Raw genomic sequence first — 22,282 nt, 5'->3', positions numbered from 1 at the left:
AAGTATCACATTTGTCACATACGTATCATTAAATAACTGCCACAATTACGAACAGCTGACATTCATGTAAACTGTAGTATGTGAGAATCTGTGTGTGTGTGTGTGTGTGTGTGTGTGTATGTGTGTGTGTGTGTGTGTGTGTGTGTGTGTGTGTGTGTTGTCGTCCACAGTCTGAAGAGCTGTGCTCCTGAATGCCTTGGTGAGAGACACAAAAATACAAGAATCTCTTTACCTTTGAGACCAGGAGAAGTCACCTAAAGAACTTGATCTCGTCAAAGCAAGCTGAAAAATATAATAAGCACACAGTTATCCAAAGGTCCTTAAGACACAACTATGAAGTGTTGTAAATCACCAAGCACTTTGTTCTTTGTCACCTTCTTTGGCCCAGCTCTGGGAAATTGTTATGTAAAGGTAGTAATTTCCATTTTCTAGTGGTAGCAAAGGAGAGCGGGGAAGGGGAACCTTGGAGCATTAAAAGGCTAAATGAGGCTCAGATAATAATACACCCTGGCAAAAAGAGTCCACGTAATGTGGCAAAACTCCAAAGCTTCCAAAAGGAATGTCATCTCTAATCTCTATTTAAAATAGCCTCCGAAAGATTAACCATAGCAATTTCTAATCACACGGAAATCCAAAGAAAACAACACCCACAGAATGGCATATAAAACTCAAATGCTTGATAGTTTTTTGAGATACTGATGAAATGACTGTATTTATTATAATAGTTCAATATGTTACTGTTTTTAACAGGAAAAAATAATCTCTAAAGAACCAACTCATATGCAGAAGCACAATTCAGGTGAAACCAGGGACTCAAAACCTCAATTCTGCTTATGATTGATTTTTGCAGAAGGTCTGGAAGAGTGTGGTGAGATCTGCAGCCAAGAGAGCAAAGGAACCAAATAGTATAAACAACAGGAATACTATCACCTTTCCTCCTCGGCATATTTTGGAAAAAGATCCTATAAACATAAACTTCCGAGATACCTTCTACCCTTGTAAATAGGAAACATAAGCAAAAGGCAGCATCTTGTTTTTTCAGGTGATGGCTGTTTTTTCTGTGTTTTTGTGTTATTGTTTAGGAATTAACAAATGGTAATCAGCCCTTTCTCAAATGTTGGTCCAGTGGCCCAAAATGTAAACTGCAATCCTAGCTAACCCATGGGCGTTTCATGGTCAACCTGACATGCCTGTCATCTATCAGTGAATACATAAAAATGTCAGGGGCCGCTTGGGTGGCTCAGCCAGTTAAGTGTCTGACTCTTGGTGTTGGCTCAGGTCCTGATCTCGCGGGTTGTGAGTTCAAGCCCCACATTGGTCTGTGAGCTGACGCTGTGGAGCCTGCTTGGCATTCTCTTTCTCTCCCTCTCTCTCTGCCCCTATCCCACTCATGCTCTCTCTGTTTCTCTCTCTCTCTCTCTCAAAATAAATGAATAAACTAAGAGAAAAAAAAAGTCAGGAGATAAACACATAGTCCAAACAAATAGAGGTTGAAAATCAGAAGGCGAAAAACACATAAAATTAATGCACAAACAAAACCCTCATTAAGGCATTTGTTAGGACAGAAGCCTACGTCACTGTAATGAATCTGAATTATCAAGTAAGAAATGCCAGCCTTTTCACAAACTTTCTGAAATGGCTCAGCGTTCAGAATTTGGCTACTGATTGGTCAGTTAAGCTAATGTAAGAAAGAGATGATCTCTCCTCGCTTTGATGCAAATTGATCACGTTTTGGAATTCCTTGTCTTTTCAGTTCCACCCCTCAAATCATTTGCATCATCCTGAAGTCTGCAATCAGAAGGCTCAGACCCAAAAAGATTCTCTAGATTTGCCAGAAATTATTTATTTTCAATTTGTAAGGACTAACGATAGATGGCCCACAACAACGTGCATAGTTTATTTCATCCTGATTTGTCCTACTAACCACAAACATGGGCGAGGGACGACTCAGCTATGCAGTAGGGCTCCCTTCTTATAAAAGAGAGCAATGAACTTGATATTCCCAAGTATTTTCATCTCGCCAGCACACTGCACTCACATTGTCTCAATCGACTTTCATTATTTGCATCTCCCTGGCTTTTATCCTTGTTTCCGATTGCAAGCTTCTTAGGTAGGTCATATCTACCTGTTACCTGTTATCATAACCAGGGCTTATATTTAAAAATACTACTCTTGCTATCAATATTCATCATATTAGTCACATATTCTTGTATGTGGAGACTGTATGTGTATTTATATAAAGGGTATGCTGGATTAGATACCTGGCCTCTGTACAGAATTATCTTTATCCTTAGAGCCACGTGGGGACTGTACTTGTTTTGCTTTCTACCCCAGTGCCTAGTGCAGTGCCTGGAATATAGGGGAAACTTCAAAATAGCTAAATAGACAAATAGAAGTAAACTATTAGACACCAACGTAAGTAAGTAGTGGTGAAAGATCAAGTTCAGGAGAAATGCATTAAAATGTTCTTCAACTTTGCCCTTCATCAAATTTTAAATATTTGCAGGAAAAACTCAAGGGTAATCATTAAAAATAGAAAATTAAATTTAAGAAAATCCCAAACACGTGACAACATCAAAAATGAAAAACAAAACAAAACAAAAAGAACAAAACCATCTCAGTCCAAAAACAGCAAGACCCATAAAGGATTAATAGGAAACAAAGGAAGTTCTGATGCCTTAATACATAACTGCCAAATGGAATAAATGGTGGCCAAAATGAATGAGTTATTTCCAGCCTTTCCTCAGCAATTTTAAATGCCCTTTTGCCAAGCAAATAATCACAGCACTGACAGGAACGTTAAGATTTCATCTGGTCCACCTGTAACCTGCCTTCTAAAGTAAAAAAAATCATTCCAGATAAATTCAAATATAAAATAGTTTAACTCCACAAGACAAACCCAAATCCTCTACACAGAAAGCAATTTTCCTACTTTTCTCTGGCTCACCTCTCTATCTAGCTAATCCACTAGTTGAAAATATTTGCCTATCACACCGTGAGGCGCACGGCAGAGACCCAATTCCTGTGGATCAACTGATTTGGGTTACCAGCGACACACACACAAAATCAGGCTATGTCAAATTGTAAATTAGTTTCTACTCTAGATCAGCGATGAACCTCTCTTAGGCACCTGATGTTTAAAGAAAAAACAATTTAAACAAATTAGGCACCATCAAATTTTCTGACACGTGCCACATCTTGACACACAGCCTCCTTGCATGTGATCTGGGCTGTCAGACTCAGGCCATGTGGAAAGGAATGTTCCCAGGGTTCAGCCGTGCTCAGGCACCCGGGTATCTGCCTAAGTGGGAAGAAGCATGCCTAAGGCCTTATCCAAAGCGTCACCCTTTGAAAAATATTTTGCCTACAGCCCTTTTCCTAGAGTGAGCAGTCCTGTTCTAGGCTCTAACCTGTTCTAGGCTCTAACCCGTTCTAGGCTCTAACCCGGGGCGTCCGTGCTCCCGAATGCGCTCCCAGCCAGAGCCTTTTCTCGGGGTTGCAGCGGAGACACCAAAACGTATGGATAAGGAACGGGTGTGTGATGAACGGCATATGCCGGCAACAGCTGTCTTTTATTACACATTATCTAATATGAGAACTCTAGGTTTGGCAATTTGGCAGGCCTGCAAACCACACATTCAATGACGACCGCTGATTAGACAAAGCTCCTTAACCCCTTGTTAGCCACTAATATAAAGATGCCTGGGGTTGAGTTTATGATTCCTCTTCTTTTGTTTTTAGTTAGAGGGCTTCAAAGATCAGGCATTAATATTCAAAACGGAATTTTTGCCGCTATGCGGTGATTTACAATGTCCCTCTTTAGGGGGAAGCCAACACTAAATATTTCAGCTGTCAGTTTGCAAAAGATCAGGGTAATCTGTAGCTCAGCCAGAGAGCCAGCAGACTCACAGGAGCTCAAAGTTCAATACTGCAGCCACTTCTGCTGCTAAGTAACAGATTGTTACTTCCTGGTCCCCACTGAGTGAATGCATTTCCGGAAAGTATTGGGGGTGGAGAGAGGATATATATTAACATGTTTCTTTTGTTTCTATTGTTTGTTTCAAAAGCCCAAATCCTGTGCCTTGTTCTCTTTTCCAGTCTTTGCTGCAATCTCCCTAATTCTTCCAGGAATCCAGGTGTTGTTGTTTTTTTTTTTTTTTTCTGTTTCCCTTTTAACCCAGGAACCTTGGGTTAGCAGGGCCCTACAGACATATTCTAAGATACAGCAAAATAACGGAACCGTGTGCAATTTCCTAACTCGTAAGTGCCCTTAAGGAACCCAAATAAACGTCACAGCTTCCCAAGAAAGTCTCACTGTGGACTCATGAGCTTCTCTTCCAAGAAAAACTGTGGGCTATTCACTCAGGGCATGCCACAGTATGAATTAGAGAATACTTTTCCAATTATTTCGTAGTGAAATTAACACAGTGTTCTACCTAAAAGTATTCATTTAATGATCAAGATACCTTGTTGCAGTTAGAAACTTGGGAGTTCGGGGTCACAGATGGGTGAACAGACAGAAATCATGTGAAAGCTTCTGCAAGGCAGAACCCATCCCAGAAATAGACACGTTACAGAGTTTAGCACAAAATTCCGGATCAGAACTTTTAAGTGAATTCACCCTTTCTGAAGTTGCCTACTGAGTAATAATTCAATAACCTGGAGAACGTCAGGCAAAGACAACCTGTGGTAGCAGTGAGGCACATTCCAGTTTCTAACCCATTTGTCAGGTCCCTGGTTCTTAAACTGCCTTCCAACTGCAACCTACTACCCTTGAGGGAGCGGCCCAGAGCGGCCCAATCACTACTCCTTTGTTATCACCACATTTATAAAGCCTATCTTTATTTCTTCCCGTCTCCTTCCCACACTGTTTTCCATTACAGGGATTTTTACCCCCCAAAAATATGTTCAGAAGTAGAAGCTGTACTGAGATGTCTGTCGCCTCCTACAAATAAAGGTATTGAGATAATAGGTACACACAGAAATCTATTTTTAAGCAATTCCAAGTGTAAACACCCAAATGCTTCCGAAGATTAATCTGAAACTACATGCTCACCAGATACAGCTTTGCAGAAACCAAAGCCAACAATAACGAGAAGTATGAACTGTTGACGTCAGCCCTGAAAGTGTTGAAAATAACAGTGGGCAGAAAAACACCTGCTCATGTGGTTGCCTCACAGGGATCTTGTTGCCTGCGATTCAGGGAGTGCCAAATGGGTGATTATTCTCTACAAACCACTTAAAGGAAATGAACATCCATTTGGAAAAGCCTGAAATGTTGGGATAAACTTGCATCAAGTCTCATTGATGCTAACTGTACAGAATCATAAGTATCATGCAGAAGAGAGTTTTTGTTTTGCCTTCTTTTTTTCCTTAAAGTCATTCTCACAACAGGAAGAAAACACTGTTTGAATAGGAGTTTGCTATGGGGGAGAATAGGAGAAAAGGGAGAAGACGGGGCCTAAAAAGATGAGAACATCAGATAGATTCGTCGGTGTGAGAATGTGGGCATTTGTGTGTATATAGGTTATATACCTATGCACAATGCATGTGTTTTGTGTGCCCAAATCCCTCTCCTTATCTCCTTCCAGTAACCTCGTACTGACTGCCTTCTTTTTAGTGGAAGCTATCTTCCCTCGAGTTTAAGACCAGATGTGACTCCTCTGTTTTCACTGCCTTTCACAGCCAAGTCTCCGGGTCTCCTCTCCATTCTGTCCATTTCCTTTTTCTCCAACTACTATAAAAGTTGGTCCCTCATTGCTAGTCTCTACCCATGTACTCACCATGTTTCTAGAGTGAGGCTCCTAAAACCCTCTACTGCTCAGACATGCCCAGTGGCTACCTGTGTTGGTCAAATCACTGCTTCCTCAGGGTAAGTGTTTAGTAAAGCAGCCCGCCGGCTTCTCGGCCCTTACGCTAAGATCAAGCGTAAAGGAGCCCAGCACCAAGGTCTCCACTCCCCTTCAACAGACACTTATTGGGTCCTCCAGACATAATAATGTGCTGTTACCTCAACGTGCCCTAAAGGCCCCGAGATCTGTGCCTTGGCATTAATTATTCCCTTGCTCTGGAATACCGTTCAGAACTGGAACATCCTATCCTTCAAGGTTATATTAAAAGACATGTCCTTGGGGCGCCTGGGTGGCGCAGTCGGTTAAGCGTCCGACTTCAGCCAGGTCACGATCTCGCAGTCCGTGAGTTCGAGCCCCGCATCAGGCTCTGGGCCGATGGCTCAGAACCTGGAGCCTGTTTCCGATTCTGTGTCTCCCTCTCTCTCGGCCCCTCCCCCGTTCATGCTCTGTCTCTCTCTGTCCCAAAAATAAATAAACATTGAAAAAAAAAAAAATTTTTAAAAAAAAAGACATGTCCTTGAATTAGAGCATTTATGTTGTGTAATGCCTATTTTGTTCTGCCTACTGAATTGTTACCCCTAAAAGGCCAGGAAATGCGTTCTTTTCATCTCTGTACCTTCTACAAGCTGCTCCATATCTGAAACCTGAATAAAGACCTTGGTGCTTCCTATAGCTGCTTTATTTTCAGACAGGCAGTAAATTGACAGAAATGTTCATCATTGGATTAAACTTAATGTCATAGAAGCACTTTCGCATTAAACGAAGATCAAAAATCCCAACCATGGCAAATTATGCCTTTATCTTCATTGTGAAAAATAACGAGGAATCAGCTGTATACATTGCTGAGAAAAGATCATGACTCGCCCACTATGCTCTAACTCTCTAATCCTGAAATTAGAAGGCTTAAGAGGAGCACATGATGTACATGGAGGATTGAAGGGCAAAAATTCATGCTTTAAAGCAATCCCAGTTCTAAATTCAGATATGCACTTGGAGCATGATAACAAGTTATATAACTAAAACCTGAAGAGGTGCCATGGTTAAAAAATTATTTTAAAAATTGGAAATTGTAGAATCAAAGAAACGAAAAATAAACTCAGCTGGACATGGATTTTCCTAAGTGACTTTTCATCTCTAGGGAAATCCCTTACCATAAAAATAAAAATGATAACATGATGGTTGAGCACCAACCTCACGTCAGGCGCTGTGTCAGGCACGGCACATTTTCTTCACTTACGCCAAAGAAGAGCTCCTTAGGGTGGTTCTATTATTATCTCCATTACAGAGAAAAGAAAACGAAGTCTTAGGCAAGTGGCTTGCCCAAGGTCCCACCCGCTAGTAAATAGCTGAGCTGGTTCTCAATCTGCCAATTTATCCAGTAAAAGCCTTCATCCCCAATGGCATTAGGTATGTACCTCTGCCCCCGCAACGAAAACAATTTAGTCAACAAACGCTGTCCTGGAGAAAAGGTACTCTCATTCCATTGAAAATGACTATCACGGAGTGAGGCTGGGAGGCATAGAATCAATGGGACACATACAGGGGGAAAAGATCAATGATTCTCAAACGGGCCACATCTGCATGCACTCTCTAAGTTTGATGCACTTAACGATTTTCATTTTACCTGAACACCTCTTCAAATGAGGAAAACAATCTTCTTTTAAGTTTGGCCTTGCAAACAATATTTTATTATGGTCTTAAATCTTTTGGACTAGTCCATGAGCAACCTGGGCTTCTTAGCTGCGTCCTCCCCCATACTCTTAGTGACTAATTCCAAGCCTCTAAAGTACAAGTTCAGTGCAAAGTCAGATAAACATATCACTCTGCTCCCAAGAGAACAGGAAAACTCTCAAAGTACAAAACAGTAATCATACCTGCTTTCTTCCCCGAGGCAAAGTGGCCACTGTGTCTGCCAGCATTTGAATCCTTCTATTATCATCCATTCGGAAGCTGCCTGTGAGTGTGGAGTCAGGGTTATAAGATGGACCAGCACAGTAGTCCACCAGATTGCCATTGCTGTTCTGTTGCAGGAGCCTTTGTAAAGACATTGTGAATAAAGATTACTCCAGCTAGCACATGGTTGAGTGGCCTTGCAGGATGGGGGAAGCTAAAACTCTAACCCTCTGACAAGTAATCAAAAGTAGCAAAGCAGAAAGAGCCCACGTGACTTCTGTGGTTTTAGGTACTTGTTACACAAACCCTATCTTGCAGTTCACTCCCATTTCTCAATGCTTTTTTTTCTTTAAGCCCCTGGGAGAAACAATACTTTTACCGTTAAAAAAAATCAACTTATTATTTTCTCTTTCAAAAAACCAGAACTCTTATGCTTTTATGAGCTGTGGCAAGTCGTGTTCAAAAAACCACCTGCCTTGTTTTAAAAGGAAGAAAGAAATATTTCCCCAAGTTCTGCCATTTGTTACCCACCCATTCTCCTACTTAATATGGGCAGTTCAATGTCAAAGTCAAGATACGCACACATTCAGTTCTTGTGGATATAAGCAAGAATTACAGGGTCCAGTCATAATGTTCTCTTACAAAGTCCTTGTAATGTACTTTCCCCAAAGTACACCCTAGCTCATTAATGTTCATCAAAAAGGCATTATATCTGCCACTTGGATAACCATTCGGCATTCTTCCGGTTGCCCTTCTACTACTTTGTCCTGACTAAAATTATCCATCATCTTACAAGGAACAATGGGAGGAGAAGACCGGCACGTTCAGAGCTCAAAGTTGACCCTCTCTTAGACTAGACTTTGCTGCAGCATCAGCCTGTGGTCCTCGGGGAATAATGGAAAGAACAGGAAGTTATCAGGCAAACCAAGGTGGCGCAAGAATGTTTCTTGTTGGTCCGGGCATGAATATGGGTCAAGGACGCCATCATGAAGTACTCAAGATCACAGATACTTTTTTTGGTGGGGGTTTGAGACCTGTAGTTTTGAGAGAACTGGTTTCAGAGGAGGAGCGGGGATGTAAGTAGAGAAAAGGATCAAAACAAAAACCAAAAAAAGAAGTTTTCCCTACTAGAAAAAGTCAACTGTGATTTTCAAAATAATTGTGAAGGTCAATAGTAGGACGTAAAGGAGTTAGAAAGTTTTGAACTAAAATGGAGGTCAAGGTAAATCCAGGCCGAACAGAAGCTGCCAAGTATAAAGGGTAAAATCTTGAACAAAACGATGTTTCTAAAAACACAAAAATATCTAAATCAGGGATTACAACTGCATTTGCCTTCAGGGCCCAGATAGGTAAAATAATATAACATAAATGTGTAAAACAAAAGAGACTGGTAGAGACTTTGACAACTAAAGAATGTGTCAGTTATGAAGACATTTATGTGGTGTGTGTGTGTGTGTATGTGTGTGTGTGTATGTGTGTGTGTGTGTGTGTGTGTGTGTGAGAGAGAGAGAGAGAGAGAGAGATTTTAAAACATCTCCAGGCTATGAGGTACATGACTTAAATCAACACTGTTAATTGAGGACAGCAGTGCACCTGCCCCCTCAGAATTTTATAAAGTTAAGTAAATATTTTCATATTTCAAAATGCCAAATGGAAATTATACACTTGCCTGATATAAGGCCATATAGCAAAATGACAACCAAGCATTACAGATGGATGCCAAAATTGTATCAATTCAATTTGTTATGCTGACCTTAGCTAATATAAATTATAGAAGTTTATTATTAAATTAAGAAATTAGAAAAAAAAGCTTTACTTATTTTATGACATTTGTTTAAGAAGGAGAATCTTTCAAATCGTAAGATCCATTGCTGTGCAACCAGAGACAAAGGCAGAGCTGACATTCAGTCAGTATATACCAGATTGGTCAGACTTGTTAATTATATATTTAGGACCTGGCCTATTTTGATTGGCCAGTTCCTTTCTCTGATTGTCAAAGTCTTGTGTCATACCAGTTATTAAATATTTTTAATAACATCCTCCATCAAAAGTAGCCTTTGTGATAAAATGTGGAGAAATACTAATATTTTCATACAAATATGACTTCAAGCCTCAAACCCTTGATTCACAAAGGTGTTCTACTATTTACAATTTATTTGTTCTATAGAATTTGCCTCAGAATAATTACACTATTCCGAACTCTCTTCCTCTTCATCCTCCCCTTTATTTTATAAAGCTGATTCAGAAAATAAATCAGATCAATGTATCTACCTACTCAAAAGATTTCAAAATTGCCTCATTGTCCACAAAATAAAATAAAATAAAACTTTTAAAAAGTCCAGTTCTTATCTAACGTTATTCTCTGAAATGTCATATCATTTTTTTCAGATCTTTCTTTTGAACTTAACATATGATACTTAGATTACACCTGGAAAGTAAGAGCCAATTTGTATCTTTAAATGTATACTCGTGTCCTATGTATAGAAAGCATTCAAGCAATGTTTGTTAACAAAAAGGGGAGGGAAGTAGATATTTAACAAAAATGAATTCATATTCATCTAAAGCACCAAAGAAGAAAAACTAAACTGGTAGAAAATTCTTGTATTATGGACCCATAGTCCAAAGAGCCACAATCTTACGTAAAGAGAAATCTGAGAGATGCAGAAAGAATCTCTTTTTTTTTTTTAATTTTTTTTTTCAACATTTATTTATTTTTGGGACAGAGAGAGACAGAGCATGAACGGGCGAGGGGCAGAGAGAGAGGGAGACACAGAATCGGAAACAGGCTCCAGGCTCTGAGCCATCAGCCCAGAGCCCGACACGGGGCTCAAACTCACGGACCGCGAGATCGTGACCTGGCTGAAGTCGGACGCTTAACCGACTGCGCCACCCAGGCGCCCCAAAAAGAAAGAAGCTCTTTTAAAATATGTTTGTCATGGAGCGCCCGGGTGTCTCAGTCATTTAACTACCTGAATTTTGGTTTCAGCTCAGGTCAGGATCTCATGGAGCTGGAACTCTGCATCAGGCTCTGTGCTCTCTGTCCCTCCCCCACTCATGTTCCCTCCCTTCCTCTCTCCTTCTTTCCCTCCCCCATTTCTCTCTCTCTCTCATCTATCTCTTTCTCTCTCTCAAAATAAATAAGCTTAAATATATATATATGTCTGTCGTCTACTCAGAAACCTAACATCCCATTATGGGGGGGCATTCTTATTTGAGGCATTTTTTCATAAATATGCAAATACTCGTGGATTGAGTTAAGTTTTAGTACAAATGAATTGAACCCTGAGGAGCTGGAACATGGGCAAGATGTGATAGAGGCCTCTGAGAAGGGTATATACCTAGAGGACGGAACAGAGAAAGGCAGGAGGGTCTAGAAGGCAAACTTGGCCAATTCCATAACACCCATTAAACTCATAGACAGCTATAAGAAGGTTAACAACGGCGGTTTCATTGCTTAACTTTTTGGATTCAAATCCTGGCCCTACAAGTAGCGTTTGACCTTGGAAAAGTCATTTATTCTTTCTGCTGTGGACTGAATTGTGCCCCACTATACTCATATGCTGAAGCTCCAAACCCCCGTGTTTGGAAACAGGACCTATAATTAAGGAGGTAATTAAAATTAAGTGAAGTCCTAGGGTGGAATCATGATCCAATAGAATTGATGTCTTGATACGAAAAGACATCAGAGAGCTGGTGCCTGCTAGCTTGCTCTCTTGTCTCTCTGCCATGTGAAAACATAGGGAGGCGGTAGCCGTCTGCAAGCCAGAAAGAGAGGAAAGAGAGCTCTCACCAGGAACCCAATCTATGGGCACCTTGATCTTTGACTTTCCACCCTCTAGAACTGTAATACATTTCTACTGTTTAAGCCACCCGGTCTGTGGTATTTGTTATTACAGTATTGGTCCAAGCTGACTAATACGCTCTCTAAACCACAGTTTTTACATATCTAAAATAAAAATTTGTAGGGAAGAACAGATAAAATAGTCCATGCATAGCGCTTGGTTCAAAGTAGAGTATTACTATTGAATTTTAAGTAATAAGAATTCAAAAGGAAAAACTTCAAAGGAAATTACTTTAATTCTCTATGAAATGCCTTATCTACTACCAAATGCTCATATATGCAGCAAGGATGAGCAGTCTAAAGGCCAGAGTACATGTGAAAACCCTTGTTGTCCTGTACCATTTTGCAATGCTTGCAAAACACTGTCAGAGCCAACGTCAGGAATTTCCGGGTTTCCATTACCCCTAATTCATCTATTCATTAGAGTAGATATGGGACAGAAGGAAATGGCTGCTCAAAGGAAGAAAGAAAGAAAGAAAGAAAGAAAGAAAAGAAAAGAAAAAAGAAAAACCCAAGAATTCCTTTGTGTCCTTCAGGTTTTAAGACAGTTGTTGGGTTTATTTTATTTTGGCTGTTTGCCTTTATTTGCACAAGAAGTCTTTATTTGCTTCCTGGAAAACCATAGGGTTTTGTTTTGGTTTGGTGTTTGGTTTTGCTTATTTGTTTTATTTTTGCATTTTGCCTTCATTTACACAGGAAGCCCTTATTTGGCTACTTGCACTGACATAGACACAGGTTATAGTCACACAGACAATATTTGAGTCTTTTATGTTTGAGTTTATGTAAGGTAAATTTAATTTGGTAGGGCTACTCTCATATCTGAGAGCTGACTAACAGTGACAACTGGCTTATCCTATTTCTCACCTATTTGTGTGATTGGACTGGGTGGATGGGTGTCTCTATCTTCCTCAAAAACTCTGTGTGGGTCCCTGGGATTCTGAGAGAGTTCCTTAAAGGGAATTCTCCTTCTTCAGAAAAAGGTAAACGACAATCAGGGCTGGCTCTGAAAAATAACAAGCTGAGGAAAGGGAAATAATAGAAACAGAGATCATGAAGTCCCTATATTAGAAACCCTAATGTGGATACAAACCAAATATTAGCTTCAAGTTGTGACGTACTTATTTAAAACCACACACACACACACACACACACACACGTAAGACTTTAAATATAATATAAATAATAGTTAACAATAGATCATATCCACTATGTTTTATTACAAGTACAAGGAAATTTTCTGACCTATTAAAGCTTAATCCAACCAGTCATGAAGCTATGGGTAGACTATAGTGCCACCTAAGAGATTTAGCTGCTGAATTCATCTGGGGTCCTAAACAGATTATCTAGATCAGGTGTTCATGAATCCATTCAGTAAGATAATTTCAAGCCTTATTTCAAATGTAAAAACAGATTATCTTTGTGCCTTCATTTTGTGCATTTATTGCATAGAAACATAATTAACTGCTTTTTAAAAAAAAATATTTACATCATTTTACCTACTTCAGGTTTAGGGAGCGTGCTCTGAGCATGATGGGAATATGCCAAAGATGGGTCTCTAAGAAGGTCCATGTTAAAGGTATAAAGTTGTATGTGGGCCACTTTGATGTGATACGTATGTGTGTAGGTTTTACCCCGGATCTTTGTGGGTATGTCAATACATCTATACAAAATGCTCTGTAGGTACGAAGGACTTAAGTCTTCAGGACACAGTCTCTACAAATTATTTTACTTATTTTAGTTATTTATTTAATTTGAGAGAGAGTGCGCACGAGACAGAGCACGTGTGCGCGCATTCAAGGGAGGGAGGGGCAGAAAAAGAGAGAAAGACTCTCAAGCAGGCTCCACACTCAGCGCAGAGCCCAACGCAAGGCTGGATCCCAGGACTCCGGGACCATGACCCGAGCTGAAAGCAAAAGTCCGAGCTCAACCAACTGAGCCACCCAGGCACTCCCCTACAATACTTTTGAGACTGTACTCCTCAGAATGTAAGAAGATCCTTGAGTTACCCAGAGGAGAAAGGTGTGCCAGCTTCTGGAATTTCCAGCCCTGACTTGAACCACAGTATCTCCATCTTTATTTGCTTTGTACTGTGTTCCTCCTCATACCACATGGTTTCCTTGGCTTAAAAAACGAAAGCTACAGGCTTACAGAACAGAGAAAAGAATCACAACACATACTGTGTGAAAAATAATAGCCTGTTAAGTCACTCGTTAAGAAAGTGTCAGTCCGCAAATGAGTTTCCCGGTATTCACAGACATGGCTCTCTTTTGGAGGGAAAAACACCAACAGTGAGATAGTTAGGGTTCGTGGGGACAAGCCCCAAATGAAAAACGTTGTGTACCTGAAGCGCTTTCTGTTGCCTACTCCTGTGAAACTGTTTCTCTCCGGGACAGAACCAGAAAGGGGCCACAATGCAGCCTTATATACAAGCCAGCCTTAAAATGGGAGACCCCGGCTCCAAACCACACCAATGAGCTTCCCGAATTGCCTGTCAGTATTGACCAATCAGAACAAGGCCCTTCCAACCTTTTTGGAGAAGGGCACTTTCTCTATGGGAGGCCTGCCTGACTGGGGTCTGTCTGTCTGTTGGTGCCGTTGCTCCTGTAACAATAGTAAAGACTCTTTAAGCATGAACACAAAGTAACGAGTGATCAGTAGCCCAAGGATCCCTAATTCTGGATTTGCTGAAAAAAGGTTTTAAACTACTTTTTTCCCCATGAATTTATTAAGAGAAAGGTGAAGATGCTTTAAGCAAACTGAAGTACATTTTCATCCTAAAGAAGTCATTCTCTGATATGAAGATGCCTTTCTCAGAAATATAAAGTCTCTAAGAGAAATAAATTGGCCACCTAATTACCAGAATATTTTCCTTGCTTGAGGATTATTATCTTAAAAAAAAGTAGCTATTTTTTTTCTTTAAAAAAAAATTTTTTTTTTCAACGCTTATTTATTTTTGGGACAGAGAGAGACAGAGCATGAACAGGGGAGGGGCAGAGAGAGAGGGACACACAGAACCGGAAACAGGCTCCAGGCTCTGAGCCATCAGCCCAGAGCCTGACGCGGGTCTCAAACTCCCGGACCGCGAGATCGTGACCTGGCTGAAGTCGGACGCTTAACCGTCTGCGCCACCCAGGTGCCCCTATTTTTTTTCTTTTAAAGTTGCTTCATTAGTAAAGCATTTGGGATATGACCAACACGTTTAAACATAAAGGTCAAAATATGTATTGTTTTTTATTCTAACAACCATAAAATAGGTGAAAAGTATCAGCTACACCTAATAAAAATTACTTCAGTAAAGTATGTGGTTTCCATTTGAACATAGGGGTAATTCACTGAAATGAGTTCATTCAGATCCATTTAAGTCAAAGAATAGGACCTTAAGCATGTGGGCAAGAAGATAAAATATTTATAAATAGATAATATATACATGTGTGTGTATACATAGATGAGTGTGTGTGCAAGAGAGAGAGAGAGAGAGAAACTGTAATCTTTATTGGTGATATGGTTGCATAACTAGAATATCCGTGACAATCTACAAGCCACTGAAAAGCAGACTCAGTAGACGGTTTTCTTAAGTGTGAGTTTCAAAGGATACCATATAAAGAGAAACGAATTTATCATACTGCAGCAATGGATGAAAAGAACTGAAATAACGGGGGAGAGAAACATTATCAAAAGAGCCAAAAACCATAAAATAGGAATGAACCTAGCATGTTTAAGATTTTACGAAGAACATTATAAAATCCAGACTAAGGAAAAGAAATACCATGTTCCTATATGAGAAAAGTCCTTCTTATAAAGATATCTGTAAATTTCCTAAAGTATTCAATGTACTACACATCAAAATCCCCAGGGGTTTTGTTAGCTTGTTTGTTTATAGCATTTTATATACGTTCTTACACTCATCTGAACAAGAAAGTACACAAGACTAGCTGAGAAGAATTTGAAAATAATAGTGGTAGGTAAGTATGGGAATTGAGAAAACTATCGTACCTGAGTATCAAAAAATATCATAGGAGTTAACACCATCAAATAGAATAGGTCAATAAAAAGAATATTAACAAATAGAATATTGTCAAATGGATAGAGAATCCCAAACATATCCATGCATATTCAGGTATTATATCATTAAAGCAATTAATTTCATCAGGAAAAGAATAGACTCTTCAATAAATGTGGTTGCTACCCATGTGGAAAAAAATTAAGTGATAGTATTTTATTACAATGAATAATAAATTCCGGATGGTTTAAAAAGTTAAATGTAAGAAAAAAAATTTACATATATGAAATAGTAGTGGAAAATATAGAATATTATAGTAAGATCAGGTTGGGAATGGTTTTCCTAACAATATAAAAGTCCAGACAGCATTAGCAACATAAAGATTAAAAATTTATGTCCAATGAAAACTATAATGAACATAGGTCAAAGCTAAATGGCAGATATCAAGAAATTATTTGTGATGCACAATTGATTACAGAAGAAATACAAGGCATCAACACATTTATTAAAGGATATTCAAACATGTTAGCAATCAGGAAAGTAAAACTTGAAACAATAGACACTAATTTTACCCACCAGATAAACAAAAAATAAGAATGGATAATACCTAGTACTGGTAAAGTTACAGTTAAGTGGACTCTTAGAACTTTTAGGAATAGAAATCAATAAAGCTTTATTAATAATTTGACAGTATTGAAATCAAAATATACATACCAGGAATTCTACTAAGAATTTACCATACAGAGGTACTCTTAACACATGCAGAAAACAGTACAAAAATGTTTCTTGTGGCATTGTTTGTAATTATGAAAAATTGGAGTTTTAAATGTATATATATTGGGCAGTGTCTAAGTAACTGATGATAATTCCAAGGAATATTCTGCACCCATTAGAAAATACAAAATAAATATGTACACGCATAAAGATCTTTAAGGGAAATAAAGCAAGAGAAAAGAATAATGTGCATAATAGGATCCCATGTTTGTTCCTTAAAAAAAGATCATTTATGTAGATGTGCACAAACATATGCCAACCTGTGAATACTGGTTACTGCTGGAGAAGGTGCTGTGGGTGCAAGGGAGGAGGGGTGTGAAAGAAGCCCTACAAAATTTAGTCTATGTGTTTTGAACCTTTAATAACAAATATGCATTCCTATACTAGTTGGTCAACTTAAAAAATACCAACAATTCACAGAGAATGTTAAAAAGACCATCACCTTTTGTTGATAATAATATCTTAGCATTTTCAAGGTCACCTTTTGTTGATAATAATATCTTAGCATTTTCAAGGTCACCATACCTGTTTAAGCTTAGTGATGAGAATTATTGGATGTGTGGTGTTTGTTCACAGCCTACGATTTTGCTTTCTTTAATGGGATATTTTGCACCCATTTAGGGAATTCTTTCGTATTTCTTTATCATTTTCTGTCAACCAGCTAAACTTCTTCCTCAGGAAGGACCGCTGGACTCCCCACAACATAGTGTAGTAAAGGAGAGGAACACAATCACAAGCCTCTGATTTTTATGCAAGTAAAGGGCACCGGTTCGTCCTATTGAAACCCCCTCCTAAGTGGCAGAACTGCCAAGTTCAGTTCTCATTAGTCTTCTATTACCCATCCCCTTCCCCACCACACACGCATAGCTCCATTTCAAAACCCAGATCTTTCATCAAAATTCAAGGTAAACAAGTGACAGTGTTCCTTCCTTTTCCCTCAGTGAACACCTTGCATCACCCTCAGTACTCAGCTTTTTCTTAACTCGCCCAGGGGCTGCAGGCAGTGCCACCCCACAGAATGGGGAAGGGTTTCAGAACTGTAGAAGGGAGCTTCTTAGAAAGCAAGAAGCCTGTCTGGGACTGGAATTTTGCATACTACTTGGAAGACTAAAATACCTACTTGCTAGGTAGGTAATTTCCTCCTGGCCTTTGATTAAAATCCAAACTCCTTAGCCTGCCCTTTGAGGTTGTGTATATTCTGGTAGATCCTATGACCTCATATCATACCACACCCTGGTTACACTGGCCTTTCTTCTGACCCTCCAACGGAAAGCAGTTCCTCCTCAGGGCTTCTTGCACTCACTTTTCTCTATGCCCAAAACAGTGCTCTCCCCACCATCTTCAGGTGGCTTGTCCTCTGTCTCTTCAAAGTTCAGCTCAAATATTGCCTCTTGGAGAGGCCCAAACTATTCCTAACTGAATGGATAAAGGTGTTAAATAAGCCAGTCCAAGCAGAACAACTCTGGGAGGGAGTGTTCACCTTGGAGTTTCCTAAGTAGACAGCTCTCCAATCTACTGAACACCTGGAGCTGCCTGGATTGACCTTACTACCTGTAAGGGACTTGTTTTTGACAATAGCAAGAGAGGCAGCAGACAAAGGCTAGCAGGAAGCAACTTACTGGAGTGTACTTCACCTTCTCCATTTTTGCTTTTAGAGTCTAGAGAGATGGGGTGTGTGTGTATACGTGTGCATCAGAAGGAAATACAGAAGAACAATAAGGTAACTCTTAGAATATCAGAATTCTCTATTTTACTTCCATCCCTGTCTACTTACAAAAAGAAGGAAAGACATGAAATCTTAATTTCTCTGAGATCCAAATGTAATACAGGGAAGGACAGTATATTAGTCATTTCCATGTGTCCATAAAGTTATGAACAGAGCTGGCTAAAATGGGCATCTATAAATTTTTCCTATTATTTAATTGAAATAATAAAGTCAGACAGATACTGTACAAGGTAGTAAGCACAGGAGACAAATCAATGAAGATGCATCCTTCTTTGGTAAATCCACAGTTAGAATCTTCAATATAGAATCAACTAAATATACAACTGAAGAAACATATATATCCTTGAAGTAATAAGAAAATACTAGCTGAATTTACCGAATGTTAGACTGGAAGGAACTTAAGAGTCATCTCATCTAACTCCCTTAATTTTGGGGTAACAACAACAACAACAACAACAACAAAAACAACAACTAAGCCCTAGAAAATGTAAGTCTCACTGAAGAGACAGAGTAATTTTACGGCAGAACTATAAGTAGACTACTTGGTATCCTTTGATCCTACAAGCATTTACTGAGTATATAATCATAGTAACATCTCGGCAATGTCTAAAGTGTTTATTCTCATAAAAATCATAAGAATAATATTATATTTATCATTATTTTTCAGATGAAGCTCACATACTTGCCTAACCTTACACAACGAATATCCAGGACAGTCAGGATTAAAATCCACAGCAGACATTTCCAATGATAACAACATTAACCACTGTGCAATATTGCTTCCCCAAAACTGCTCTAACACTATGGGGACATAAAGATGAACCAGATAGGACCTTGCCCTCATGGAGATCAGAATCCAGACATATAGGGAAAAAAGTCTCTCAGAATGATAGCAATTGAAACAATAATTCAAGGGGCACCTGGCTGGGTCAGTTGGTTAAGCGTCCGACTTCAGCTCAGGTCATGATCTCGTGGCTTGTGAGTTCAAGCCCCGTGTCGGGCTCTGTGCCCGGGCACAGCTCAGAGCCTGGACCCTGCTTTGGATTCTGTGTCTCCTCCTCTCTCTGCCTCTCCCATGTTCATGCTCTGTCTCTTTCTGTCTCTCAATAGTAAATAAACGTTAAAAAAAATTAAAAAAAAAAAAATCTAAAAAACAATATGGATTTACTAAAGAGGGACCAATTATTTCCTCTACTGTAGCTCAGTTCATTCCCCTAAGAAATTTACAATCTAGACACAGTGGTATGATTTGTACATAATTAAATCAAAATAAAAGGAAGAGTACCACAGGGACTGAACTGTGTTCCCCCCCCCCCAAAATAATGTTGAAGTCCTAACCCTTGGTACCTGTGACCTTATTTATTAGAGTGTCTTTGCATACGTAATCAAGTTAAGATGAAGATTTAGGGTAGGCCCCAATCCAGTATTTTTACCCGTGTCCTTATAAGAGGAAAACATCATATTGAAGGGAGACACATAGGAATCACACAACGTAGCAGAGACAGATTTTGGATTGCTAAGCTTTGTGGGTGCAAGTCAAGGGACACCAGGGATGAAAGGGCACCACCAGAAGCTGTGAAGAGAGAAGGAAGGATTCTACCCAGAGTCTCAGAGGACACATGGCCCTGATGACACCTTGATTTCAAACTTCTAATTTCTAGAACTGTGAGAGAAAAAAAAAAAACTCTGAGTTAAGCCGCTAAGTTTGTGGTAACTTCTCATGGCAGCCCTAGGAAACGCATACACATCCATTCTTCCTTATATTTAAAGAAAGTATAACAATATTAAAAGTGGAATGTGGTCAATCTCAAGAGCAGGTGGTTATTCAGCCCCTCCTTGATCTGGGTGCTGATTCAGAACACAGCGAAAGGTCTGTGAAGTGACAAGTATTGACATTTTATACACAAATTCACGACAAGGAATTATGCTGAATTTGGAAACAATGATACTTTCTCTTTAGCCAAGCACTGATCATTCTTTTTTACTAATCACCTGGATGGGGCTGGGGAGAAGGTCGTGAAATGAATGATCTAACCTAAGATAGGTAGACAGCTGGCCTAGTTCCCAAAACAAAAGCCTTGGGAAATTGCCAAGAAGTCCGGACACTAAGTTTCCGGAGGCAGCCAGCTAGGGTTTTTCCCTCCCCACTGATGGAAAAATACAGGAACTACTGCCTCTCTGGACGAACACCTGATCATATGGTCCTGCCAGTGTCAGCCAGAAAGTGGTCCACATCTCTTGTTGAGCAAGGATATGATCTACTTAAGAGTACTGATTTCCAGTGTTGAGCAAGCCTATCAATTACTATACATACATATATATATATATATATATATATATATATATATGCCTATTTGCACCTCTGATTGCAGAGGAAATTGTTAAGATAAAAGTAAGTGAGGACCAAATAAGGACAGTAGCAATGACTTAGGCTCCAGAAGATCTTGTTTCCTTCCCCAGCTCTGCCACCTACCAGCCTGAGGGCTTTGGCAAAGTCAGTGACAATTTGGGGTACGTTTCTCCATGGACTCAATGCCGGGGGAAATGCCACATCATTATGTGGATCAAAATAAATGACATAGGAAATGGAAAAAAGATCTATGAGATTGTAGTCTTACAAGAATCTAAGGGTTTTAAAGTTCCCTAGAGGATGCTAGAATTTGATGCACAACCTACACTCTTCTGGTACCATATTTCTAAAAACCACTTTGGTCCACTTCCATTATATACACCATAGCAGTGAGAACGTAGCATTTCAAACCCAGGGATGCCATCACATCAGCTACAGAGTAAGCTTCCGAGTCCTTCACATAGTTTGTGGCCCCTTCCTCGGCCTGTGTCCAGGACCCTTTCACAGCTGTGTATCCCTGTGTGTGACCTTACACGTACACTGCTTATGAAAGGAGTAAGGCCAACCTTTCGGCTTGAGCTCTTAGGCCCCTGGGCAAGTTACTGAACGGATCTGTGTGCTATTGTCCTCACCTATAAAATGGGACTAGTTATACTGCACATCACCAAGGAAAACACAAGAGTACACAGAACCTAGTATTGTTCATTAAATGCTTCCTGAAACCATTATTACTCATACTGTTTACTCATATTGGCCCGCCAGCCACCCTGGACTGCTGTGTTCCTTCTATACACATGATTTTTTCCAACTTCTTACCTTTGTTCACAACACAGTGTTCACCTGAATCTACCTACACCAGCTCTATCTGTAGAAATCCAACCCATCCTCCCAGGCCTGACTTAAATACCCTATCTTTCACGAAGCGTTGCCCGATGTCCCCAAGCAGATATGAGCATCCAAAACACATTTTTGGGGATCTCTCTTATGATGAATCACATTTCCTCCTCTCCCTTAATAAGTCGTGAGCTCACCTCTCCACCCCCCCTCCCCAGGATAGAATTCTTTCCTCATTCATCTCTGTATCCTTCCAGCTAGCACTTGGAAGAGTGACTTTCTCATAAGAGCTGCTCAGTAAGCATTTGATGAATGCATTCATAACCTGCCCAGAGCTCTGGCAGTTGATTTATTCTCCTGGTGGTTCTTTACTCTGGGCAATGTAGGCATTTGATGAATAATAGTTACTGTGTTTTCAATATCCATGTGTAATTTATGTTTTCTGGATTGTTTGGCTTAATTGTAATGAGTGTGAAATAATTTGGTAGTTTGAAAGGAAAACTTAATACGGTAATAATATACATTTTATACTTTATTTCTGTGCTGGTAAAGTGCCATCAACTGCCATTGAAATACTATACTTTTCAAGGAAAACTTCCACGTTAAATGTACCCATAGACGGTAAGAAGCATCCTAATATCAGAAATGTAAACTGTGGAAAAGATATGCATCAGAATTGAAGAAGTATAATTAGGGCTCCTTTCTCCCAGCATAGACCCCTCAGTGCTTTGAGATGTACACACTTTATAAATTAGACTCACCTAGCCAGTCCTGTAGGGCAGAATGCAGCCTCTCACTTTGTTTCAGACTTCTCTTTTTCTACTTGATTGAACCTCATGTTTTATCACTTCTGCCTCTAGAATGTCTTAACGTCTAACATCTGACCACCTACCTGCCTCTTCCAAGCTCGGGCCCTGGGTCCAGCAGCCTACAACACAACAAAATGGTAGGCAACTTATCTCCCTACGTACAGTCTCCCCCAACCCAACTATTCCTGTCTGACTGTGTCATA

The 22,282-nt window shown here is 39.7% G+C and overlaps 1 protein-coding gene across 2 annotated transcripts in view; it reads right to left on the bottom strand.

Annotated features, from left to right (window-relative positions):
- CYTIP (cytohesin 1 interacting protein) overlaps positions 1-22,282 on the bottom strand; it is a 75,109-nt gene that overhangs the window by 24,690 nt on the left and 28,137 nt on the right. The window contains exons 1-2 of one of the 2 annotated variants that reach the window (XM_047871114.1): positions 7,727-7,967; positions 233-282 (exon numbers count right to left, since the gene is read on the bottom strand). In XM_047871114.1, coding sequence (XP_047727070.1) covers positions 233-282; positions 7,727-7,900 — 224 coding nt within the window. In that variant the 5' untranslated portion in view covers positions 7,901-7,967. Of the gene's footprint in view, positions 1-232; positions 283-7,726; positions 7,968-22,282 lie in introns of those variants that run through there. The other variant, XM_047871115.1, reaches the window with a different exon arrangement.

Source organism: Prionailurus viverrinus, chromosome C1 (genome assembly GCF_022837055.1).
Source record: "Prionailurus viverrinus isolate Anna chromosome C1, UM_Priviv_1.0, whole genome shotgun sequence".
NCBI lineage: Eukaryota > Metazoa > Chordata > Mammalia > Carnivora > Felidae > Prionailurus > Prionailurus viverrinus.
The sequence above is the reverse complement of the archived record's forward strand: the minus strand, read 5'-3'. Positions and strand labels throughout refer to the sequence as shown.